This window comes from Pseudonaja textilis, chromosome 1 (assembly GCF_049901715.1).
Source record: "Pseudonaja textilis isolate UNSWEBS1 chromosome 1, rPseTex1.2, whole genome shotgun sequence".
NCBI lineage: Eukaryota > Metazoa > Chordata > Lepidosauria > Squamata > Elapidae > Pseudonaja > Pseudonaja textilis.
The window spans coordinates 240,708,100-240,735,634 of record NC_141990.1 but is presented as its reverse complement, the minus strand read 5'-3'; the positions used below and the strand labels follow the sequence as shown (position 1 = coordinate 240,735,634).

Below are 27,535 nucleotides of genomic sequence, written 5' to 3'. Positions count from 1 at the left end.
TGTTACCATAGCTAAAGAACACAAGGTTTTTTTTTATTAAATTGTAGTTATAATTATGTTGAACATTCTATTGTTCTAACGCAAACAGATTGTTTAACTTTCTACCATGGCTATCAATAGTTTTGACTTTGAAAATGATCAGAGTACAGCAATCCATTGTTCTGTGCTTTTAGTAATGCACTATCATGTTGATCAACATAGTTTATATTCTGAAAGCCTATACAGTCTAATCTGACATTGGATAGATGAATGGATAAAATAAGCATTGCTGGCATGCAAAGCCATTGTCAATCTCTAAATGGCAAATGGTCAGTTCAGGTGTTATATATTAAATTTAATGAGCTGCCTTCTCTCCAGTTGCCATATATTGAAGCTACTTTGGACTTCACATATCACATGATACACTACTGTGATCTGTTTGGTTTTTGCTCAGTGTGTAAGGTAAACCTAATCACTAAAGTCGGTAAACAGATGATATAGTACAATGTATGAATCTAGTGCACTGTAATTTATAGAAGAAATCATGCTTGGTGTAATGTGAACCAAGCCAGCATGCTTAAATACAGTACTGTATATGAACACCTATCACATTAAGATCAACTTCTCCTCAGCCTGCTCATATCCCTGGTGCTCATAGGGTTATCCCTTATTAGTATCTAGACCTGATACTGTTCAAAAAGAATCGTATCACATAATATTTTAGTATATTTGAATTTAACCGTCTTGAAACATAGTGTATTTTGATGTATTTTGATAATGTATTTTCATTTTTGCAATATCATGACATCACTAATTCTATTAAAAAGGCACCAGTTATAGGTGCCTTTGTCCCACCTGGCTCTTTTAGAAAATTGCACTATATAAGCAAAATGACTAGTTTGCTTGTCAGAGTATTTTATTATTAAAAAGTAAAGAAGTCCATATCCAAAGGTAAGCAAGGAGACTGAGTTAAATAGCTCGTTGAATCTGGCATACTATTAAACTTGATAGTGTAGCAGACAGATATTATTGTAAAACTTTCCACTATAAACACTATTGTAATACATAGAACATTACAAAATCAATAAAGGAGAATATTTGTAGCTCAGCACTGATGATGTTACCTAATTTGGGTAATGAAACGTTTGCAAGGAAACAAGCAAGCTCAGAGAGAGCCACATTACAAAACAGAAAAGGCGGAATTTGTTTTGATTTTGAAAATATGTTGAGTTTGCTTATAACAGACAATTTGGGACACAGTTAAACAAATGAACATAATTCCTATTAATGCATCGTTAGATTTCCACGCTTTCAGAGAAATACGTCACAGAAATCTTTCCCCTCTGCAACAAACTTAATCTTTAGTATCAAAGTAACAAAAAGAAAATCGGGATATTTAAATGAGACTTAACATACCCCTAAATCAATCCACTGTTTTCAAATTTATTTTATCAGTTCAAGGAAAAAGGCAGCTATTTATAGGCTTGGGACATAAGGCTACCACAAATGGACTGAAAAATCCCGTTTACCCTTTCCCGTAATCCCGTGGTGGCTCGGATTTTTGGCTAGGATAGCCCAGTTGGAGAAATAGAAGGTCCATCTTTGAATATTGGTAGCTCGGGTTGGTAGTTATGTTGTTGGTTTGAGCTCCGAGCATAAACCAACAACATAAAAGTCAATCAGATGTCACCCCAATCATTTCTTCTGAACTCGCGCACACACACCAAAAAAGAGGCTCCGAGGGAGGCGGACGAAGAAAAAGAACTGTCCTGTTCAGGCGCCGGCCGGCCGGCCCCACCAGGGGGCGGGAAGACTTAAGGAACGACTCCGCGTCGTCAGCTAGTTTGTCCGCGCGCGGCCCCTGTACCATCTGCGGCTCTCCGGCTGTTTGAACGCGGGGAAAAGTTTCTGCAACGCCATGGTGCCCAAGTGTGTCAGAAGAAGACCGCCGCCCGGCAGGTCAGCGAGGGTGAGCTGCAGGGGGTGAGAGGAGGAGGAGGAGGTGCCGGTGAGGTACAGAGGGTCGAAAGCGGGCGAACGCGGACGTTTAAGCGAGCGGTTCTGCCGCCGGGACGACGCGGACAAGCTGCAAGTTGTCCAGTTGCCATGACGACGGCGAGGATGCTCGCCGCCTTGGGGCGCCCGGAGCCGCCGGTTGCAAGGAGAGCAGGGGGCGGGGGGGGGGAGGGGGAAAAGAGCAGCGTCTTCGCCGGTTTATCCCACGGGGGTGGGTGCGCGTGAGATACACCCCCCTCCCCCCGTGTCTTAACTGGGGTGCTTTCTCAGGCTAGCGGCTTGTTCAGAGCGGCGCTGCCTTTTGTTATAGCAAAAAAATTATATAAAATAATAATAAAAATAAAAGTTGAACAGTCCCGTGATAGCTTCAAAGCTATCACGCTTCTTGCGACTTTTGATGGCTTCGAGTCCGATTCATGAACTTGCACGAACACCAACACTGTCCCTTTGGGTAACTGTGTTTTCTACAAATGCTGTCAGAGAGGAGAGGGGACGGGGGTGGGGGTGGGAAATGCACTTTGCACTTTGCCTTCTTATTGCACTTTGCCTTCTTAGTAACAAGTGGAGTTTTGTCCTGGCAAACGAAGTAGTAAGTTCTACCGAGTTTTGTGAGACTTGCTCATAAATAAAACTGATACGTGGTTCAAGCCCAAATGTATGCAAAATTAATACAGTGATTCTTCATATTGGTGCTGACAAGCATCTTGGTATTCATTCATTGACATAGTAGGGAGTAAGAAACAAAATGATGGAACTGAGCATCTTGTTAAACAGTAATTTAGTGAGCCCTTGCTGAAACGTGTTGCTTCCAGAATGAGTATCCCTATACTTCAGTTGCACATAATCCTGAAAAATGGAAGCATTTTCCCATTAATTTCCACATGTTAGTATTTATCGTGTATATTTACACCATTAATTGATTGGTTGGTTACATGCCATCAAGTTAGTGTTGGTTCTTAGTGATAACCTTTATGTATTTTCTCCATGACAATCAGTCCCTAACCTGGTCCTTCAAGTATGTACTGTTATTATATCATTTAAATTGTCACATTTAATCACAATTTTCCTTTTAGGTTTTCAGTTAAACTGAAACATTGTCAATATCATAATTTTTCATCTGGACTCTGAATCATTTAAAATGTTTATAATGTTGATATTTTTTCCTGCTTTGCTTTTATCAGTTGTGCAATTACATACACTCTTTTCCCCCAAAGAATACTTCACTTTTCAATATTTGAAAATTTGTTATAGATTAGCCCCAAATTTCATCTTTCTGGTATTATTGTTACATTTCTAATTATTTTGTATCTACAATCTTTCCAGCTTCTCTGCCTTGAAGTATAGTGAATGGAATGATATATATATATATATAGCAAAACTGGCTTTTGATACTTCAGTGTAGGCTAGTGTATTGATATGAAGGCAAGCAGGCAGGGCTTTAGAAAAGCTGGATAAGTAATGCTGAACAGAGGAGTAAAGAAAAGAAGGGGTTGAGTCATTTTGTTGTTTAAACTAAAGAAGGTGGCCTGATCAGGAAATACTGATGTGGAATATCAAGTTTTGTAACATGAGCTTATGTAGCTTAATGATATCTGGACAGTATTATTTCATATCATTTTGGTTCAATTATTTTCTTTTGGCAAAGTTCTGATATGATATACAAGCCTAATCCTTTATGCATTCTAGGTTTAAACACTGGTCTTGAATTCTTATGTAGAATACATTGAGTTAAAAAAGAAAATGTGTCTTTTGTTGCTTTATTTTAAACGATTCTGTTCTTCTAAGACACCAGTTTGTAGCAATTTGAAAAAAAAAGAATTTATAACACTCACTTCATCCATCTGCAATTTATATAAATTGAATTTTAGGGTACAGTAGGATCACATACAGGAGAGAGAAGGAGAGTTCTATCTATGTAATCTTATTTGCTGCTTGGATTTGTACACAACGCAGCACACACTAAGAAAAGCTTTGCTAGATCAAACTAAACACCAGTTTAGCTAATGTCACGATAGCTGCCAACCAGAGACAGACTACATCAGATAATGAAGGTAGTATTTGCCTTCAAGTCTAGCAACTCTTGATAATGTCTCTGGATTTGTGTGGCCCTCTTCTAAGCCAGATATTATCTGGGTTATGAATTCAATACATAATTGGTGTTCTTTGCAAAGAAAAGAGTTTTGTTATGTGATACAAAAATATTTCTATGGATTTAAAAAAAACATTAAAACAAACTTATACACCAACACTACAGAAGGAAAAAATACCTTTTTAAAATAGGAAATGGAAAAGAATATTAGAATAAGAGTCAGAATGAAAGCTATGTCGAAATTACTAGTCATTGTTAGTAGTTCTTGAATTCAAAATTACTTCACTATAACTACTACAAATTACCATAGATCATAAGAGACTGGATATTTCTAGCTTCATTGCTAATACAAGTTGTAAATTGTGACCATCCTTATAATTGATATTTCTGCTCATCCTCATATAGTTTGTTATGGCCAAGTTCCATACTTTCATGGTACAAATTAATTGAAATCCATACTGTATTTCCATACAAGGCTATAATTTTACAGGCAGCAGTCTGGAATAAGCTCAGTTACTATTTACGTACCTGATGACTCTTATTTGTAAGTCATCAGAAACTGATAATAGAATAACAGGGGGCTTTGTAAATAACCCTAATAGGATTATTAATCCTGACAAATTACAGTTTAAGCATTTTTAATAGTTGAACATTGCCTGTCACATATGATCACATGTACTGTCCACAATTTTTCTTCCAGTATAAATTAATATTTCTCTAATAAATATATTGTATTCTTTATGATTTAAGGAATCTAATGAACCATATTGTATTCTCACTGTCTATAGTATGAAATAAATTGTATTGAGTTCCTTCTAGATAACTTTCTTCTTCTGGGTTGGGGATTCTATGCAGATTTCTTTCAGTATCTGCCCTATCTCAGTTTTTGATAAGAACTTGTAAATAAATAAACAGATTTATGAGGAATTATTTAGACACAGTTGACTCCACTTCCAATTTATAATTAAAATGATTACCTGAATCATATCTAAAATGATTAGCTGTATGTCTCTATCTCATCACATTTAAAATAATAGGGTTTTATACATTTTATCCCCATTCTCAGGTTTCCATAAAAAGCCATACTTTTGTTGCAAAATTATAAATCTCACATTTTTTTCAACTTGAAAGTATTCAAATATCTTAAATTGGTCACATCCAGATCCCTCATAGATATTGAACTCCAATTGTACAGGTTAGGTGGAATTATTGCCAAGTTATCTGGGAAGAGTTCTGCTAATGTGGATAAAGTGGGCAGGATCATTGGAGCAGTGAATGCGACCACTTGTCAATCTTAAACCCAAATATGACACAGCAAGATCCAATCAAGTCCAATCCTTATAGCTTTCACCTAATAGACAGAATCTTGCCAGACTAAAGCTGTAACTTTTTTATATAACAAATATACCCTGGGAGATTTGGCATATGGCCTGAACTTTTTCCTCCCTCTCCTATCCAGTTCAGTCTCTTGCTTCAGACTCCTCTCTGCTGCCTTCTCCCTGGGAAGCTTCTGTACTATTGCTGACATTTCCCTCCCTTTTTCAGCTGCACATTTCCTCACACCACTTGTGTTTTAGGTATCTGCCCCTCCTGGTTGATTAAGATCTCCCAAAGGGTGGCAGACAGGGTGGATCTGGGCAGTACTAAGTGCTCTGCTGGAGAAGAGGCAGTTTTCTGCCCCCTCTTAAGGGACCACTGGACTGAACAGATCTAGAACCAGTAAATGTTTGTCCAATCTCTGACCTCTGAAGCAGATTATCTGCACCCTTTACAGTTGTGATTCAGACATTATTATAAAACACTTACAGCATTGGCTATGCTTGTCAATGTGGCAGAGTTGGGATGGGGTGGTGCATACATCCTGGTTCTTCTTGGTCTCTCAGCAGTTTTTTATACCATCAGTCAGGGTATCCTGCTAGACGAGTTCAGGGGATTTGGGTTTGGAAACACTGTGGTACAATGATTCTCCTTTTTTCTCTAGGGTCAGTTAATTTCCAATTGCTGTTGGTGGCGGGAGGGAGGGAGGGAGAGGGAGAAATTGAGCTTGAAGCCCTTGCTTTTATGACGTGCCTCAGATCTCTACCCATTCTCTATTCCTAAAGCATTTACATGAAGGCACTGTGTGAAGTTATCCTTGGCACAAGTTATATATTTCTTCCCTGGGCTCACCAAACAATGCTATCAAGGTCCTTTCCTAGACCTGGAGGCTGTGTATGGACGGGAAGAACAGTTTTTGGCTCAGCCCTAGAAAAATGTGATTTTGTTTTTAAGATTTCCTGGTTCCAGGGATCAGGACCTTTAACTTTATGTGGAGGTGCATTTCTCTGGTTAAAGTTGGTATGCATTTGGGGGATCCTCCTGGACTCTTGATTCCTATTTAAAGAGCAGGTGGCTATGTGGACAGGGGAGCTTTTGCATAGATTTGTCTTGTATCTTAACTGCATCCCTTCCTGGCCAGGGGATGCCATATTCATAGTGACTCCTGCATTAGTCACCTCCCATGTAACTCACTGTTGGGCTTGAAGATTACTCAGAAAATGCAGGTGGTCGAGAATGCAGCAGCGTGTGTAGGTTTTGATGTTTATTATTATGCCTACGTAGCTATTGCTGCAGATGTTGCAGTGGTTCCTAATAGGCTTCTGGTGCAATTCAAGGTGCTGACCATTACCTATAAATTCATTTATAGCATAGGGCCAGGTTACTTCCTTTCTCCCATGGTTTCTGCCCACCTCACAGGATCTAGTTGAGAGGGCAAACTCTTGAGTCCCCTCTATTAATCAATATCATTTTGTTGAACAACAAAGTAGCTTCTCAGGGGCAGCACCTGTACTATGGAACAGCACCTGCTGGAGATTTAGATGGTCCAGGTCTGTTAGCCTTTCACAAGTCATTGAAGACCAGGCTGTTTCCCGAGGCATTTGGGTTGGGAGTGTATGAGCTCCATTGTTGTTGTGGGTAAGTTGACTCAATGGTTTTCATCATTGTTAATTGATGTTATATAGTGTGTCTTTGATGTTGTCTCTCCATCTTCTTCTGAGTCTGCCTTGTGTTCTTTGATCTTCTCTCTCTTTGCATATGCCTTATATAGTATGGAATCCCAAGACATCCTCTCCAGTGAGCAAACAGTGCAAACCACTTTATTTGCTGTTTTTGTATGTAATTTAAGATTGGTCCTATGCCAATTCTTTCTCTTATGATCTCATTTCTAATCTTATCTTTTCTGGTCACTCCAGTGGCTTTCTTTAAGCATCTCATTTCTGTGGTGACTAACTCGGTTTATGTTCTATTGTAAGTGTCCATGTTTTTTTAAAAAAACCCTGGTAAAACAGGGTGGGGATGAATATGTTTTGTATGATAATCTTTGTACAGATTGGTAGTGCCCTATGTTATAGGAGTTGAGCTAGCTATCCCAATAGTTGATTTGCCTAACTGCATCATATAGTAATCTCTTCTTCCGTTTTACCATCTTTGGTGAATGTTGTTCCTAACTATTTGAACTTTGATACTTGTTTCATGCTTGTTTCCTCTATTAGTGTGTTTAAGGTATATTCCTCCACCCCCCATTGCCATTACTTTTGTTTGTTCTTTGCTGATTCTCATATTATATGTCTTCCATTCTTGGTTTATGGTTGTAAGATGCTGTTGTAGTTTTTTAGTTGTATTTGCTATCATTGCCTGATTGTCTGCACAGAGCACTTCGTTGATATTATTTCTATTCTTGAGTTTGGCTTCCTTGTTTATGCTGTCAGTGCAGGTGATAATGAATAGTGATAATACTACATATCATTGTTTTACCGTGAATGTTACTGTGAAGGGTTCTGATGTTTCTTGGTTCTATTGTTCTATCAACTCTATCAAATGCTTTCTCTTGGTCTATGTGACAAAGAGTTACTTATTGTACTCCGTATTCTTTTCTTTTAGTTGTTTAAGTACAAAAATTGCATCTGTGCATCTTCCATTTCTTCTAAAATCCATATGTTCTGCTAGTTGAGGTTCTGTATGTGGTCTTAATTTTGTTTCTATTATCTTGGTGTATATTTTTCCTAATGGCTCAAGAGTGAGATGCCTCTATATTGTGTGCATTCTCATTTTCTTTTTTTGTTTTTCCACAGTGATATTATTATTGCTTGTTGCCAATCAGTAGGTGCAGTTAGTTGTGTCCATGCTCTGTTAAAAATTGTTTGCAGCTATCTGACACTGCTTCTCCCCACTGCTTGAATTAATAATAATAATAATACTTTATTTGTGGTCACAGACCAAAACACAAGTACAACAAAAGAAGAACATGGGAAAATTAGTCATGAACAATTGGTCACAAAAACTTGACTAAGGGGAATTACAGCGTTCTCCTCTGATGGTTACAGCTCTTAAAAAAAAATGGAAACCTGAGAAGTAATGTATGAGAAGCCATCCCTTAGACAATATAAGAGCAAATTATAACATTGGGTCTAGAAGAGTCTGTTTCAAGGAGAGACAGTAACTTAGATCTGCCTGTGTTATACATAGGGCAATATAAAGGGACATGCTCCACAGTTTCAACCTCAGCTCTGTCACAGGGACATAGCTACTCGTTAATCGGGAGCCTCTTAAATCACCCATCCAGTAGTGCTGAGGGGAAGACATTAAAGCAAGCTAGGGAGAAAGCTCTTCTATACTTGGGAATAATTAGAGTGTAAAGATAGGAAGCCATCTTCAGTCCGTAATTATTAAATTGACTGAAGATCAGAGGCTAGCTAGTTTTGTTAGCTCTGGCTTGTAGATATTGCAAGTCAATGTCCACAAGCCATTGGACTACCCTAAATTGGGCATCCTTAAGGCCGTAATCTCTCAGGGCATCCCCCGTAAAACCTAGCAGGTGTAATTTCTTCATCAGCTCCCTCTCCCAATGAGAAATATGAGAGTCAGCCAACGCCAGGGAGAGGTAGCTACTAGGGACTGCCAGAAAGAGCACCCGGAACCACCATTTAAAGGTGTTAATCCATGCCATACATTCGACTGATCGAGTGACCAGTTCCAGGTACATCGGAGCAAAACCTACACAAGGAAGAAGACCCAGAAGTTTTCTAAGAAAGACAGCCTGGGTTCTTTCAATACAATCCTTGAAGCCCCGTATCCATATAGGAATTCCGTAAAGAGTTTGAGCCAAAGTTTTGGCGTTGTAAATACGCAGAGCAGAAGGAATAAACTGGCCTCCTTGGGTATAAACAAATCTTAAAATCTGCTGGTGACTACAGGAGGCCGAATTCAGCACCTGGGTTCGATGTCCAGTCCAAGCACCGATGTTCTGAAATTGAATACCTAAATACTTAAAATGGAAAACCTGCTTAACAACATTACCATTAATAGCCCAGTTATACAATTTCCGGGCTCTAGAGAACCAATACTTTGGATTTGTCTGCTGCTTGAATTATTTCTGTTGGTAGGCCATTTGTTCCTGGTGCGTTGTATTTGGGTGATTTTTTAACAACTCTCATTACTTCCTCATTTAGCATTTCTGCTGTAACATTGTTGTTTTGAGGTCTTGTATTGCTTCTTCATGATTATCTCCTAGGAAATTGAGGAGCTCTTTGAAGTCTTCCCTACACCTTTCTATTGCTTCTGATGGCTCTGTTAGTGGCTGTCTCTTCTTGACACAGATTATTTCTCTGGGGTTATAATTCTATTCTCTTTTTCATATACCTTTGGCTACTTTGAAAAACATTGTGCAGGCTGATTTCTCATTATCTGCTAATGATTTCCTGAAGCATTCCTAGGATTTTTGTTTTGCTTTCTTGATTATCCTGTTGCTACCTCTGCATTGTAATCTGTAGTTTATATAATCTTCTTTCCCTGATTTTATCCAACATTTGTGTAATTCTTTTTTTTTTTTTACCTTTCTGCTTCTTTTACCCTCTTCATGCAGGGTGTTTGGTTACATTCTTTTTTCACTTTTCCTTTTTCTGCATAGTTCTGCTGTGTTAAGCAGGGCAGCTCTTCCATTCATCCTCCATATTTCCCACTTTGGTGACAGTTGACTAAATGTTGTCTCCATAATTTGTTGTCATTTGTCTATAGTTCTTATTTAAATTTTCTATCTTAATTAGTTCATGGTTTTTATTTGATTTTTTTTCTGTTAATATTAGAGTTGTCATGTCTTCTTGTTAGCTCGACAATCTTATGATTGGTGTCACATATTCCATTGGGGATATATTTTTTTTTGTAAATTTTATTTGAGTTTTCACAAAGAGAAAAAATATACAAATAAAACATCTTTTTTTTGAAAGCAGCATAATCCCGGGTTACATTTCTTCGTACAGACACAAATTCAGGTTCATGCTCATTTTTATATTCTATTCCATATCCTATTACTATTTTATATTTTCTGCATAGATTCTCCCCTCTTTTAATTTTCTCAATTTTATTTTAATTATCTCATCTCAATTCAAATCATTGTATTTATATTTTTTGTCTGTCCTGTTTCAATTATCTATTATCTTTTCTCATTAAACAAAATTTCTCCTGTAGTTACTGATTGGAGTATGACGCCTTTATATCTTTTCCCTAAAGTTGTAACATTCAATATCGGATCATATAACATTCATTCGGATTCTGCTTGGTACATTCTTAAAATACACACTGTATTCTTAAAAAAAGAAAAAAATTATAAATGTATATAATTAAAACAACATTCCATTCCAAGTCAATTCTATCATTAATATTCTCTTCCTAATTCAATTTTCTCATTTATTTTATTTTACTTATTTTATTCACAAACATTTCACTAAATTACACTATTTTATCCCTCATTTTAATCATACGTTGTTTCCAATTTTCTAAAGTTATTTCTATTACTAATATAACAATACAATCTTATGTACCTTTACAGAATCCCCTTTTCAGTTAGATTTTCACCCATTATTTCTAAATAGGTCATGTTTCGCGATATCTTGCTCCGGTCCTTTATAAGTTCTTTTCCTTTCCTTCTTCCCTCTCTTCTTCTCTCTCCCCTTTTTACCCCCTTGTCTCTCTACCTCTATTTCTCTCTTCTGTATTCCCCTTTTCTGTTGCTTTCCAATATTATACTTATTTTTCAAATTATTTTTCTTTTCTTTAGTTGTTTTTTTAAGTCTTAAATTCTCCATTCTCTTTCCCCCCTTTCCTTTTTCTTCCCCACATAAAATTGCTTGTTCATTAAAGATGGCTTCTTCTTTGTCCCAGTCTTCTTGTTTTGCAGTCGTTTCTTGTTGTTTCTCATAGTTCCATATCTCCATTTCTAAGAATTGAAAAACAAAGCCAAAAGAACCATTCCTTTCTTGTGCATCTTCTTTGTACTTTTTAAGTTCCATTTTCAATTCATCCAGAAGTGATGCCATTGTATAAATTTTTAAACAACCACCCGATTGATTTTAATCATTCAAATATAATAACCAAGAATCCAAAGATCACCAAATAATCCAAATACACGCAAGCTGTTTCTTTTTTGCTCTTTTTTTCACTTTCTCTTCCTGTGATTACTATTTAGTTGCAAAGTTTCAGTTAAAATGCATCTTTTAGAAGTCTTACTGAAGTTTTATTTTAGATTCTTTTTAATTCCAGGCAGTCTCCTCCCTCTTCTAGATCCTGCCCTTATTCTTTTTCTCTCCCTTCCTACTTATGAAAAAGAAAGTTTTTAATGTCCAGAAATCTTTATTATCCCTTTGGCATTTTGTTTTATTTTCAGCTTAATTGCCTATTGATGTCAAAGTGGATTTTTCTGATTTCTTATTTAACTCCCCTATAGGGAAGGAGAGAAAAGAAAAAAAAGCCAAACCTTTCCCTTTTCACTTTCCTTCACTGCTTCCGACTCTTCTTTGGGAGCGATGTTATTTTTTGTAAATTTAAATTCTAGGGTACCTTAGTTGTTGCTTTTACAATTTAACCCAGTCAGCCAAAACTTTCACTTCTTATCTTCCTCCTGCACATTCTTTTCTGGTCGAGTTCTCCTTTGTGGCCATTTCTGACCACCGCTGCACCCAATCAAGTCACACCCCCACTAGCAGTTAAAAGGAAGAAGCAGCTGCAAGCTCACATTAAAGAAGCACAAAGCCAAAGACACAAGCCTGAAGATGATGAATGAGACTTCATCGAAATGTCGCCTAGATACTTCCAATTTTACATGGGAGAAAACCCGAATAACCAAAGATCCACATACAAATACCTGCAAAAACCTCAGAAAACAAATACATACATATATACACATATACGCATATACGCATACACACACACACACACACACACACACACACACACACACACATATGTGTGTGTGTGTGTGTGTGTGTGTATGTTATGCAGCTTTGTTCGGGTATTTTCCCACGTCATTATAGTTGTGCTTCTAAAGTTGTAGCAACGTTTTGGCAGAATCTCATCTGCCATCATCAGGCTTCTGTATTATGTTCGTATATATATTCATATATATACAATATATATATATATATATATATATATATATATATATATATATATATATATATATATATAACATATATGTATGTATGTATGTATGTATTTATGTATGTATGTATATGAAATAGAGCAATGCTACAACAAGTACTTCAGGAAGCTAGCTAGACAAGAATGCAAAGATTCTGTTGAAGGCACCGCTCCTAGCAACCAACCACGTCTGTATTAAACACAAGCATAGTGAACTCATTTGTTCAATGGATCATTTTTCCATTTAACAGGAGACTATCTAGGCTTTGTTTTATAAGCAATTTGTTTGCAGAATGTTTAGCACAATTCCTTTCTCATAATGTTTTTTAAAATTATGATTATGAATTTAAGAGCCTAATCTGAAAAAAAAAATGCTTAAAGTGTTCACAATGTATTGGAATGATTTTATAAGCTTGGGAAGGGCAAACTACATTAGTACACAATGGATTGTCATAATGCAGGGTGTAGTTTCTTATGTTACGGATTAGTATGAATCCATCCATTACACTTAATGTTTTACGTAAACTAGCCTGTCAGGTTTAACATAATGTGAAAATCAGGCCAGCAAGTGGTAACAGTATTAAGAAACACAATATTACAGTCACGACATAATATAAAACATGGAGATTTAACGCTAAGATGCTATTAGTCATTACTGTATTTGTTTTGTGTGTGCAATATTATGCAATACATATTACTAGGTTGGTAGTAGTTCTGCTTGTTTACGAGAATACTCAATTTATGTTAAAAGACGTTCATGTGATGGACTGGAATGTAACAGAGTTTGGGCTAAAAAGGTAGAAAGGTTAGTTAGAGGCTACTACTGAAATTCAAACTGTAGTCTGCAGTGTTGCTTTTTCTCCTGAGGAATTACACATCATGAACATAAAGGCTTAAGAAACACTGAGGTACCTATCATCTTCTATGGGAATTAAAAAAAAAGATTTTCTGATGATTTGCAAGAATTACTTCAGTTACATACATAAGACATATATATTTCAGGGACATTTAAAATGATGGTTCACTAAATTCAGAAGTATAAACAGCTAGAATGCAACCACATAATGTACTGTAAAACCCTGGTTAGTTTAATTTGTACAAAAAAGAATGGGATCAGGCTGCCATCTTGTGGAAATAATAATAATAACATTCTTATCTGACAAAATATCATTTATCACTGCCGACTCTGGGTAGCTTTATAAATATTTATAATTAGACATGTGTAGTTGTTTTTTTAGAAAATTTTTAAATGCATGTCTAGTACCTACAATTTGTGACTTATAAATTTGCAACTTTTAAATAGTTTGCAGAATACAAAACTAGCAAAATATGGCTATCTAGAGTCAGCAATGTATCTTTAGCTTTACTTTTTCTTTTTCATAATGATACTAAATCAAATTGAAAACATAGAAACATTTCTTACCTAAGGCATACCTTTCAACATTTGTGTTTATTTCAGATAAAAGTAGAAAGATAATAAACTCAATTTATTTCCCCTTAAAAAGAAATAATTTAATGGAATATAAAGTATTTAAACACATTTGTTTAAAGAGTTTCAAAACTATTCTCTTTAAATAATTACCCAGAACCTGCTCTATATTAGTACAGGCAAATATACTGGAAACTTTGCAGTAGCTTTAACTAACTAACTAAATTTACAGTAGCTTTTTTTAAACAAACAAACAAACAAACACAACACAACACAAAATAAATAAATAGTTTCACTTGTGGACCTGAATATCTTCCTTTTGATTTTAATCTGTTACTGTGGTGGAGTTGTGCAATTCCTGATTCAGTACATAAGTCTAGTTTTAATGTTTTGCACCAGTGTTCTGAATGATTGTGCATGGGAATGATTGTGTAGAGAAGATGCAGTGGGTCAATTGAAAATACAGTCAATGTTATAGACTTCCCAAAAAAAGGGCAGGGTATTTTGAATGGGATCGTGAATAGCATCAACTGTGGGCTCATTTATTTCAAGATAAAGTTGAAATGGTCAGACAATATTTAAAAGAGGAGAGGACAGAGATGAATAGAAACAACTAGAAAGTAAAATGAGATGGATTGTATAAAGCTGCAAAGTGGACATGAATAGATCGCCAAGAAATAGAATAGCACCATTATCATAATGCAGGGGTGTCAAACTCGATTTCATTGAGGGCCGCATCAGGGTTGTGTTTGACCTCAGAGGGACAGGATAGTAGTGGTGGTGGGGTGCATGGCCATGGTGGGATTGGCCATGGTGGACCTGGCCATGGTGGGTTGACATAGGACTTGTGTTAGGGGCACCTGTGGTGGCCAAGTGCTAAGGCAGAACTTCCCTGAGACCCTTTCTCACTCTCATAATCTATCTTCCTTCTTTACTTCCTTCCTTCCTTCCTTCCTTCCTTCCTTCCTTCCTTCCTTCCTTCCTTCCTTCCTTCCTTCCTTCCTTCCTTCTCTCCCTTCCTTCCCTCCCTCCCTTCCTTCCTCCCTCCCTCCCTCCTTCTCTCAGTCTTTCCTCCCCGCTTCATTCTCCTTTCTTCTTCCTTTCTTTTTCCTTATTTTTCTTTCCTTGCTTTCTTCCCATCTTTACTTCTTTTTCTTTGTCTTTCCTGTTTCCCTATCTCTTTTCCTATTCCTTGTTGCATGTTCAAATGAAAAAGGGATTTTTTCCCCCTTTTGTTTTGTTTTTAGTTTCTTTTGATAGCCCTCTGTCAGCAAAAATGGAGCTCGGTGGGGGATGGGACTGTGTGCAGCTCCCCCGTGCCCCATTTTCAGCCTGTGCGGCCCTCTGCAACCCTCTGTCAGCAAAAGCGGAGCCAGGGGGCACATATGGCATACAACTCTTTTTTTGCTAGCAGAGGCATCATGAGCTGGTCCTTTGCTGTTTTCAGGCCAGCCCTGCAGGCCAGATCTAAGCACCCCATGGGCCAGATTTGGCCCGTAGTCCTTGAGTTTGACACCCCTGTCATAATGTGATGAGATTACTAGATAATAATTGGTATTAACCTTAGGAAATGAAAATAACTTCCCTAATTCGCTAATGAGGTGCAGATGGGTGTTATATGTATGGAAGTGGAAATCATGTCTTTTCCTGATAGACGTACACTGTGGGACATCACCCCCCCTTTTAAATATATTGTTAATTATCTTTACTTTTATTTATGTGAAATAAGCTTTTAAAGCCGTACAATTCTCATGTAGAGAATTCTCAACTTCCATCTATTAACAACAGTTCTCAAGTCTCAAGTCATATTCACAGTTCTCAAGACTTCTCCATCTACAAATTCAGTTTTAAAAGAATTTCATTTTCCAATATGCTTATATTTCTCTTAGGGTACAAATAAATGAAGTTTAGCTATAGCCACTGGTGTCTCTTAAATTTCCATGATCACTTAATGCCAACTATCACTCTTCTGCTTATGTTCAGGATTATCTTGATCATAAAATCAGACACCATGAATATGTTTCTGCTGTATTTTAGTCTTGGTAGGTGCCCTGGGAGATCATGATTCTAAAGCAATAGACTAAAAGTCTATTGCTTTTAGGAAAGGCGTTTTTCTTTCACTGGAAGGGAAATAGGTTTATAGTTATGCTTCTGAAAACTGAAAGCTTTCATGAAAGCTGTAACTGATTACAGAGTATTCAAGTTATATTTTCACTTTCTGTCTCTGTCTCTGTCTGTCTCTGTCTCTTTCTCTCTCTGTTTGTGGGCATGGGTGTATGTGTGTGGGTATGTGTATGTGTAATCAAAGTGGTTGTCTCCCCAAAACTCCTAATACCTGAAGCTAAAAGGTGTTCTTCTTAAACACGCTCTCGCCTGAGATAATTTGGGAGCTAGTTTGAGGGTCGTATTTTTATCCTAAACTTGATGTTAACTAGAAGGATTTTATCTAATAGGCATTTGTAATACATACATATTCTAGGTAATGGGGACGGGGGACGGGACATTATAGTTTGTCAGCAATCTAAAATGTTTGAGTTGTGAAACTGTGTTACTGAGAAATTATGGATGGGTTCTATGCAATAAAATTAACAACAAACAATGCTGTTTATGTTAATATTCATGTATGGAATTGGTAGGAATTGAAAAAGCAGTTACATTAACTTTATTGAAAAGTAATAGAATAAAGGGAATAACACAATATTACATACATACATAAGTCCTTGACTTATAACAGTTCATTTAGTGACATTTCAAAAATACATTGACACTGAAAACCTGTTTTACACACTTGTAACCGTTGCAGCATTCCCAGGTCATGTGATCAAAATTTGGGCACTTGGCAACTAACATGTATTTATGACTTGCAGTGTCCCAGGATCGTGTGATCTCTTTTTGTGAACTTCTGACAAGTAAAGTCAATGGAGAAGCCAGATTTACTTTAGCAACTGTGTTACTCACTTAACAACTGCAGTGATTCACTTAACAACTGTGGCAAGAACAGTCATAAAATGGGGCAAAACTCAACAAATGTCTCATTTAGCAACAGAAATGTTGAACTCAGTTGTGGTGGTAAATTGAGGACTACTTGTATTTATTTTTACAATGAGTTACTTGTAAAAATGGTGTGAAGCTGAAAAAAATGAAAAAAGAATTAAGCTAAGGTTCATGTGATTTTTATACTTCTAGTGCTAATTAGCTGTAGCCAAATATGAAATACCTGCATTTTATTGAGGTGGGATTATTAGCCATAGTTTCCAAGCAAATCACAACATCTTTGTTTGCACCACACTAAGTAAAAAAATAAATTTCTATTAAAGTATAAATAACTTGCTGAGTGAGAATCATTTCTTTTAAATTGAAATTTTGCTTAGTGAGGGAACAGGAGCCCACTGATCAATTAGTTTTATGGATAATTTTACATAATGACCATGAGATAAAAGTACCTATGATCGATTAAATTCCCATGTTCAGAGCCAATAGACATGTGACTATCAGATGCTACAGATGTAAATTGAAAAAGAACTAAACTTTTAAGAACCTGACTACCATTAGAAACAGAGCAAGATAGGTTTGAGATTAGAGTGGATGTCTTTTGACACATTTATAAATTTCATCCGATCACAGTTAACCACAATTTGATTAGTACCTGCTAAAAGCAATATGTAAACTTCATTAAGCTTCCCAAATAAATAGGTTGCGAATGTAAACTAATAATAAGTAATAAATAGGTTGCAAATGTAAACTAATTATAATAAGTAATAAAAATGTAAACTAATAATAACTGATAATTTATATGGCAGCAGATTTGTCTCCAGATACTTATATCCAAAACCATAAAAGGTTAGGAAAAGCTAAATTTTAAATTAAGGATAGCTTGTATCTGAACCAGGAGCTAGTGAAGCTATTTGTTTATTGACCAGATATATTTTTTCCAATAAAACTTCTAACTATTAGATTTTTGTAGTAATGTTTTAAAGCTGTATTCAAGGGCTACTAGACATAAAATATGTTATTTGCACTGTACCCTTGGTGGTATGTTGTTAAAACTTAGATAATGGTGACTATACTCTTTATCCAAAGAGAGGAAAGATATTATGAGGGATTTTTGACAGTTCAGTCATGGCTCAATTATGAAATTGGCCCTAAATAAGATGTGAGAGTCTTCCAAATATCAAACTGAGCTTTTTCTCTAACAAAGGATCTATTCACTCACAGAGAATACAACTTATTGGACTGAGCTTCTTATGGATTTCTGTATCATCATATGATGCCATTTCATACTTTAGGATAATTTCTCTCAGCAGCTTCAGACAGACAGTAAAGCTATAAGATGGAATCATGAAATATGAAGACCATACCACCATTTTGTATGTTTCTAATTTGTTCTGACGCTTCATATTCCAGGAGCAAATGTAGGAACTGTTCAAGATGATAGCAGCTTATTAAGAATCCTTCCCACTGACAAAACAACATCTGCTGTTGGAATGCTATCAGTTGTTTCAGCTCAAATATAAATATGCATGTGCTGATCTAACTTGCATTCAGGCAAAGTATTTAATATTGGAAAGAATGCAGTAAACTGATACTGGGTGTTACTTCTATGAATATTATGGTTACCCTCTTATGATGTACAGTACGGTAATGGCATTTAATGATTGGTTGCATTGTAAGATATGATAAAGCAGGACTGCTTGAGCTAATAAAGAGGGTGTTTATTCTCTCACTTATTGAAACACTTTTACTTTCCCCATCTTTCAAAGTTTCATCTAATTTGGGAGAAACCATGGTTTTTTTGTGTATGAGAATGCTGAGGACAACAAGCATAATTTTGTGTTTGTTTCAGGATTCCTTAAATAGGAGTAAAGTCTGATACCTAATTTCATTGTTTTCTTTAAATGTGAATGTGAGCCTGAACTCACATGCAGTACAAGCAAATACAAATTAGATCTCTCATTTAGATATTCTTCAGTAAAGAGTGATTTAGAATGAAGCTGTATTGGGGAGGACGGCCATATTCATATGTATAGCTATATACATATACATAGAATTATATAGATAGAATTATTGTGTGTGCACCGTACACACATTTTTCTCAATGGTAGTACATTTATTATAGTAGTTATTAGGAATATGTAACTGAAAAGTTATTAATGTATTAGTTTAGATTAATCATAATCTTTGGACGCATGGATCTGAATATTCCTAAGATCAATGTACTAATCACATTTTAAGCTAAAACTTCAGATACTTCAATGTTATGACTCCCCTTCGAAATTCAAACGAACAAAACAGAAAGCAGCCGTTTCACAATTAAATCAAACGGAAAGAAGTCTTACAAGATAACGGCTGGCAGAAACCACAGCATAAAAAATCTTTACTCTGTCCGGCAAACCAGTCCTGGCAATAAATCTCCAGTCTCAGAGCTTCTTGCTGTAATGTCCTCACTCAAATAGTCACTTTGTTCCTGGCAAAATGTACCAGCCCAGCTGTGTCCTTTTATACTCATTGAGGCAACGTGCTAATTTACTGACTCGCTCTCCTCATTCGCTCCAGCTGATTTTGCCTTCTCAACCGTCTTCTATTTTTTACATTTAACCACAAATTTTCCAAGTTCTCATCTCCACTAGAAGACTCTCAAAACTTCCCTGTCAGCCATTCCCGGCTGTTGATCAGATAAGGAACCAGAGGAGGTCAAAGGTCCTGACAATTCTAATACATCAGGTCTGTCGTCCTTTGTCACGTCCATCTCCTCATCCTGGTTATCAGTCCAATCACTAAGCCATGCCGGCTCGTATTTTTCTGCCATGACCTCCTCACTTGAACTCATATCAGTCACAGGAGCTGAATCCAAGCCCGGAGCCACAACACTTCAATGTATGTAAATATATAACAAGAATATTTAGTTCATCTATCCAAGCAAGTGATTTAATATTAGTTATCCTAGTCATTAAACTTCTTTGCTCATTTGTGTAATGAGTACACATAAACGTTTGTGTCAGAAAAAAGCAACAGTGGGAAAAACTATATCTTTGAGAAAGTATGAAATACTTTAATTTCAATAAACACGTTATTTTATAAAACATAATATAGTGTCAGAGTTCCAAATGATAAATACATTGCAAGCAAGAACTTGGAGGCAGGTGAAGTCCTCAAAGAAAAGCTTTATTGGAAATATCATATTGGCACATATCTGGTGAAAACCAACTCTGAAGGGCCCCTTGGTTTTCACCTAGTTAAAAATACAAGTTTTTCCCTCAACCCCAAACAATCAGTTATATGGACTAATCACTCAAGTGTCCGCTGGTCTGGTGACATCACTCCTCCTTTCCTTCTCCCTTCCCTTCTCCATTCTCCCAGGTGTGAGAATGTCCTTGGTTGCCAGGATAAAGTCTTAAGAAAGTATTTTATTTTGATTACACAAGCCCAGCTATCTCTAATCCCCCCTCCCTATCCCTCGCTCCAGTCTGGCAACACTGAAGTTCCAAGATGGCTTCATCCAGGTCAGCTTCAGGGTTGATATAAAGTTCTCCAGAAATTATTTCTAAAGGTATAGTTATGAATTTGAATCCATGGTTCATTGGCCTAAAGTTGATGTAACTATGTTTAAAAAATCCGCATTTTTCTTGAAATTCAGTTATTTTGATAATTCCTACCATTTAGCTAAGCAGTATTTTAATTCATTTATTAGCTATATATTTCTTTCCAAGCACCTTTAAATTTGAGTTAAATTTTTAGGTATTAAATGGAGCTATTCATTTATATAGTCCTCTAAAATGATTAAGATATGTAATATTATCTAATATTCAGTTATTAATTTAATTTACAGAATATATTTCCTCAGAAAATCCTATTTTTGATGAGTCCATCAAATAAGATAGTTGTATTAGGTGGGAAGATCAACAAGAATCATATAAGGCAATCTTATCTAAGTAGATTATATATTTTATGTTTAGTGTTCCTGTTACCTCAATTAGCAGGTTGACTAGTTATAGAATTACTTCTACTTGTACAGACTTGGTCCTTGTTACTCTTGGATGCTTTCATATATAATCAAGTATTTGTTCCCACTCCCTTGGGTCTCTTGCTTTTGAATTTTCTTTCTCCAGATGTGCTCCACTGATTATCAAGCCTTGGCATCCAGCCATTGAAAATCCAATGAACCTTGCGGTTGCTCAGACCATGTTACTATATAAGTTGGATGTTCTCAAATGTCCTTTTGTATTTATCATTTTGGAACAGTGAGTATATTGGAAAGTCCAGTATTATATTTAAGTATAACAGAAAACTGTTTTTTCATTCCTTGTTAACAATATAGGTAATGAGAAAGATATGAAGTCATGTTGCTGCTTTTGTCCTGCAAATTAGATGTAAATGAATCAGGTAAGAATTATGATTTTTAATCAATTTAATTAAAATGCTAGATGTATAGTTCTGTCTCCCTTGGGTATTCTTTAGAAACAAAGTAGGCCTTTCTGTTAGAAAAAAACATATATTTGGAAGAATAAAGATAGTTTATGACATCAGTAAATTGATGTCCATGTACTTGTGTAAATAAAACTTCATGCTCACCGCTCATAGAAAAAGATAATCACAGCTCCTGACAATCTCATTTCACCTTTTCTATATTGCTTTTTCCTTCCTAAAAAGACACATAGTGAATTGAACAAGAATACTGCAGATAATTTTCTATAGAAAACAAAGTTCCACTAAACCAAGAAACAAATTGAAGACTACATCAAAGTAAAAAGTAAACAACCATTTATGATTTGGAATTGAAATGTAGTTGTGAGGAATTTATAGGAGACCTTTTTTTTTTACCACTATAGACAGGAGATAGTAGAATAGGAATAAGGGAAGTCAGGATCACTGTCAGTGGTGGGATGCTGCCAGTTTAACAACTGGTTCGATGAGCGCGCGCTTTGCTGAAAATGGAGCATTTAGAGGCTCAGCTGCTTACCTTCCAAGTCAGCAATGATAAGTAGAACAGCAAAGGGGGTGGGGGTGGGGGGTGGGGGGAAATCAGCTCTGCTGGAGATTGAAATGAGCTACAAAGCAGGAAATAAAGGACAGGATAGGGTGGGGCGGGTGGGTGGGGCCAACTGATCGTCAGAACTACCGGTTTATCTGAACCCATCTCAACCGGCAGCATCCCACCACTGATCACCGTGTATGCCTCTATGTAGGAAATCTAAATTCTCTTTGAGAGAAATGGGTGGTTTAGAAACATTAAATAATCAGTCAATCAATCCCCAGGACTATAATCTGGATTTGCTCCCACTCCAACTGTTATTGCAAATTACTCTGAAAAGCCACTTGCACAGTTCTTAATTGCATTAATGGCAGTAATTGACTTTAATTTGCATGTAGAATATCAGTATATGATTTAAATAAATGCTAATGCACATCTAATCCACATGTTTATTTTAAGAATTTATTGCTCACCGTCTCAATTCCTAGGTACTACATTCTGCTGTTAAATATATTGATGTGGGTAAACTTTGTAGTTTGTAGACTACTAATATGAAAACAACTTGCACATACTAGTATATCTAATTTTAATTTCTGAAGGTGTATGTTAGATATTTGTAGGTTCAAGTTGCAGTCTTCAGAAATCTGCTTATTCTAAATAACGTTGATTAGGACATCTATTTAAAGTAAGTTTTTTTTCTTCAAATTACCATAATGTAGCATATGCTAAAAGATAAACTTACACAGATTTAAGTCTGGTAACATCAGTTTGGAACTGCTCTTAGTAGGAGCAGTCCTATCTTTTTTTCATACATTTGTTTTTCACAAGGTTGCAGATGAGGACTGTAAATAGAAATATTTGAAAAGGTACATTTCTGTTCTGTACAAAAAAACAAGATACATATGGTTCTTTATCTTCTGATTTGCAGTCCAGAATGTAGTATTTTTATTCCAAATTGATTGTAAATGGAGATAAAAGTATGGCCACTGCAGTTTGTCATTGGAATTGACAAACAGCTTTGTCTTAGAGCCTTCCCTTACTGTATTTATGAATCAGGCTGTGTCATTCCTTCTCAGTAGGGACGGTATATCTTTTCAGCTCAGTTCTTTGATTTAGAGTTTACTACACAGCTTAAAGTAAATAAGTCTTGTTTTTAGGCAAGCAATGACTTTTTGACCTGGATGGTTATTTGTCTGGAACTGGGGATATGATAACTCAGATGTAGACTTTTACTAGCATGATGCCCTCTGGATGTGTTGGGCTATAATTTCCATCTAAAATATTCCAATACTCTGATTGTTTTTACTTTTTAATACAAATTCTATATGTTTGCCAAATTTATGAGATTTTTTTTTAAAGTAGGATTTAGAATATCTCATTTTATGCATACCATATTATAGAAAGTGGTGAAAATAGTTTACAGTATGTAATGACTGATTCATATGGCAGAATGGTGTTGTTCAAATATTCTTGTTTTGTCAACAGTTTTTGCAATTATTTATATATTTAAGTTTAACTTCTATTCCAAGGATCCAAGTGCCAATAATTATCCTGGATAATAAATATAAATTGATCCTTAGACAGGAAAAACCAAAGGCATATGTATAAAACAGGCAGTCCCTGGCTCAGCAGTAGTAACTCTGAGGGGGATCTAGGTGTCATAGTGGACCACCACTTGAATATGAGCCAGCAGTGTGCTCCAACTGGCAAAAAAGGCCAATGCGGTCCTGGGCTACATCAATAAAGGGATAGCATCAAGTTCACAAGAAGTGATAGTATCACTTTATAGTGTACTATTGAGGCCACGCTTGGAATATTGCATCCAATTCTGGTCACCAATATACAAAAACAATGCTGAGGCCCTAGAAAGAGTACAGAGAAGAACAACAAAAACAATAAGGGGTCTTAAAGCTAAATTGTGCAGTTAAAGGAACTTGGTTTGGCTAGCCCAATGAAGGGAAGGTTTAGGCATGTTATGATAGTTGTCTAGAGGGCAGTCTGATAGTTTGTACTAGAGGGCTGATAACACAGGAAATGGGGTTCACTTTTTCTCCAAAGCACCTGAGGATAGGACAAGAAGTAAAGGGTGGAAGCTAGTCAAAGAGAGATTCAACCTGGAACTAAGGAGAAATTTCCTGACGGTAAGAACACTTAATCAGTGGAACAGGTTGTCTATCAGTGTTGTGGGTACTCCATCACTGGAGGTTTTCAAGAAAAGATTGGACAACCATTTCTTACATGGTGTAAGGTCTCCTATCTTAGGTAGGGGTTGGATTAGAAGAACTTGAAGTGCCTTTCAGCCCTATGATTTTAGTCTATATTCTATATTTTCTATCCTATCCTGTTCTTAGTCTAGTCTAGTCTAGTCTAGATTTATTCTAGTTTAGTCTATTCCATATTCCACTCTATATACTGTTCTCTATCCATTCCATTCTGTTCCATTCCATTCCATTTCTATATAGAAATACTGGACTGCATCCACACTGCATCAGAGATGGTGTTCCACAGGTTCTGACCAGTTCTGGAGAATTGGTAGAGGAAATTTTGAGTAGTTCAGAGAACCGGTGGTAACTTTCCCCCAGAAGTGGGGAGGGAATGGAGATTTTGCAGTATCCTTCCCCTGCCACACCCACCAAGCCATGCCATGCCCACCAAGCCAAGCCCACAGAACCGTTAGTAAAAAATTTGAATCCCACCACTGCACTGCATGCTTTAGTTTTCATTACAGGCAGTCCTCAACTTACGACCACAATTAAGCCCAACATTTACATTGTTAAGTGAAACATTTGTTAAGTGAGTTTTGCTCCATTGTTATTAAGTGAATCATTGCAATTGTTAAGTAAATAACAATTAACTGAATCTGGCTTCCCCATCGACTTTGCTTGTCAGAAGGTTGCAAAAGCTGATCACATGTCCTCAAGGCATTGCAACCCTCATAAATATGAGCCAGTTTCCAAGCATCTGAATTTTGATCACGTGATCACGGGGATACTGCAGTGTCATAAGTGTGAAAAACGGTCATAGGTCACTTTTTTCACTGCCGTTGTAACTTTGAATGGTCATTAAATGAACTGTTGTAAATTGAAGGCTACCTGTACTAGCTTACCTCTATTTAGTGACCTGTCAGTAGAAGAGCAAGGAGAGTTATTTTCCTTATTTCCACCCTCTCTGAGGTTTCAGCTGTCTAAAAATCTGCTGAAGAAGTCAGAGGGATTCTTTGGAGTAATTTTTTTAGCGGATGCAAGCAGTTGCAAAGTGGGAAGATAATTGGCAATGCTTACCTTTTCCTTGTAGCACTATTGCTCCGTTTGACCACACATTGATTAAAAGGGCTTTTCTACTGTAAATAAAGAATATGAACTTTGGATTTATTTCTTTATAAAAATACACTTGAAAAAAGAGGGATATAAGAAAAATAAATGTAAGATTATAGGTTTCCCCAAATATGCAGATAAATATTATAAAACCTCTAAACAACCATCATGTGTATTATAAAAAAACCCACCCTCCTTCAACCATAACTGGCTAGTAATCTTTTAGATGAAAAGATTAGAAAAAAAAATGTCTAGCAAGGCTTCACATTACAAAGGAAGAGGATTTTTAAGCATTCAAAAAAATGACATGGTGATGGCCTTTCAAACAAGGAAATGAACCTTTTCCTTGAGAAAATGAAATCTTGCTCATTTCTCAGTTACCTTTTAAGCTTTTCAACCTGTCAATGAAATTGTGTAATCAAATAATAGCGTGCCTGAGGCTTATTGCCTTTTTTTGAGAAGTAGTATCATCAAATGATGTGCTCTATTGCTTTTAATCATACTGAGCCAGAGATTCCTTAAACTTAGAATATTGGTTTCAGTGGACTTATTCTAGAATTTATATCACATAAATGTTCACTTAAGAAAAATATGATCCAATGTAAATAATAGAATACCATAAGCAAAAGAAAAAGTTATATTTTGTATTGTGATTTCATGTACCATATTTAAATAGTATTTTTCTCTACTTAATTCTTTACTTAATTTTTCCAGCCATTTCCTTCCATTTCATATGACATTAAGGCATAACTATGATGTTTAAATGAGTATACTGTTTTACCTTTTCTTTAAAAAAAACCAATTATATTTTCTATCTGAGCCCTACCATGTGTTTAATTCTGAGCTAGAATTACATTTTCCAATTTTTAGCTGTTAAACAGAATTTTCTTTCCTATGGGATTGCACTTTGAGATGGGAGGTCAGAGAAATTTAGTAAATATTGACAGCAACACAGGCCAGAGTGAGAGGTCATCTTTACCATTAAAATAAAAATAGGAATAGGCGAAGCAAAGCATGATCCTCAACAGAGAATGAGAGGTGAGCTGTTCACATACGTAGAAGGATTACTGCAAAAATCAATTGCAAACCTCTTTATTGTTGAAAGATCCTTGGTGCTCCCTGAGCTTGCTTGTTTTCTTGCAGATGTTTCATTACCCTAACTAAGTAACACCAACAGTGCTAGTAAGGAGTGCTGTTTGCTGTCAGTTTACATTCTGGTGTCTTGCATGTCTGTGTAGGTGGGGGTGGTCTTAGACATTCTTTGGTTGGGCTGTTTACTGATGGCTCTTTGGCAGTTTCTTGATTGGGGTATTGCTTATCTGATTGTTGGTCTGAAGTTAACCTTGGAGTTAACTTCAGACCAACAATCTTTATTGCCAAGAGAACTGGATAAAATGGCTGAAACATTTTAAATACAATATTATGAATCTGCAAGTCAAGAAGATCCTTCTTTGTTATTGGAAAATAATACTAAAGTCTGGAGTAGTTCTGGCGGTGATGATATCGCCAGACCCAAATCACAAGGAAATGTGGTTGTTTATGGTGCCTTTATTGAAAGAAGAATTAACCAGAGACACACACAATTGATACATAGGAATGTGAGAAATGTATACCAGGAAAAAATTGAAATTGTTAAATAGAAGTGAAGTACTTTAAGAGAACTTAGGAGTAAGTGAATAATGCTGCCAGAAGGGGGCATTTTAAATTAGATGAGTGTATAATATGCTCTTCAGGACATGAGAGCTTAAGAATAGAATAGAATAGAATAGAATAGAATAGAATAGAATAGAATAGAATAGAATAGAATAGAATTTTTTATTGGCCAAGTGTGATTGGACACGCAAGGAATTTGTCTCTGGTACATATGCTCTCAGTGTACATAAAAGAAAAGATACATTCATCAAGAGTCAGGAATTGAATGGTAGTAAATTCACAAAAAAATTCCCAGGTACATGTTTATCTATAACCCAATAAATGCCAGGATCCTTTCTATTGGATTTAGTGGATATAATGTGAAAATTGAAAACATATTGACCACATCATTGGAAATAGATAATACAAAAGTGCAATCTAGTTAGCCGGGACAGTTCAAATACAGAACAAAACAGATATGAGCTACAGAGGTCAAATATACAGATTACACTTAGAAAATTGAAGTATGTCTTCCAGCAAGATTTGACCTGGAGGACATATACCCAAACAATAAAATCAATGTAAGGGACAGAGTTACTTTGTGTAACTTATGTGAAAAATAACTTGAGAAGCTATGGGAAGCTATAAAAGCTATT

At 36.1% G+C, this 27,535-nt stretch overlaps 1 protein-coding gene across 6 annotated transcripts in view; it reads left to right on the top strand.

The window, feature by feature from the left end:
- Positions 1 to 1,729: 1,729 nt before the first annotated feature.
- Positions 1,730 to 27,535, top strand: part of STK33 (serine/threonine kinase 33) — a 68,533-nt gene continuing 42,727 nt past the window's right edge. For 2 of the 6 annotated variants that reach the window (XM_087921068.1, XM_087921065.1), the window contains exons 1-2: positions 1,730 to 1,938; positions 21,280 to 21,344. In XM_087921068.1, the coding sequence (XP_087777194.1) occupies positions 21,336 to 21,344 (9 nt within the window). In that variant the 5' untranslated portion in view covers positions 1,730 to 1,938; positions 21,280 to 21,335. Of the gene's footprint in view, positions 1,949 to 21,279; positions 21,345 to 27,535 lie in introns of all 6 variants that reach the window. The other 4 variants (XM_087921067.1, XM_087921064.1, XM_026706458.2 and 1 more) reach the window with 3 other exon arrangements.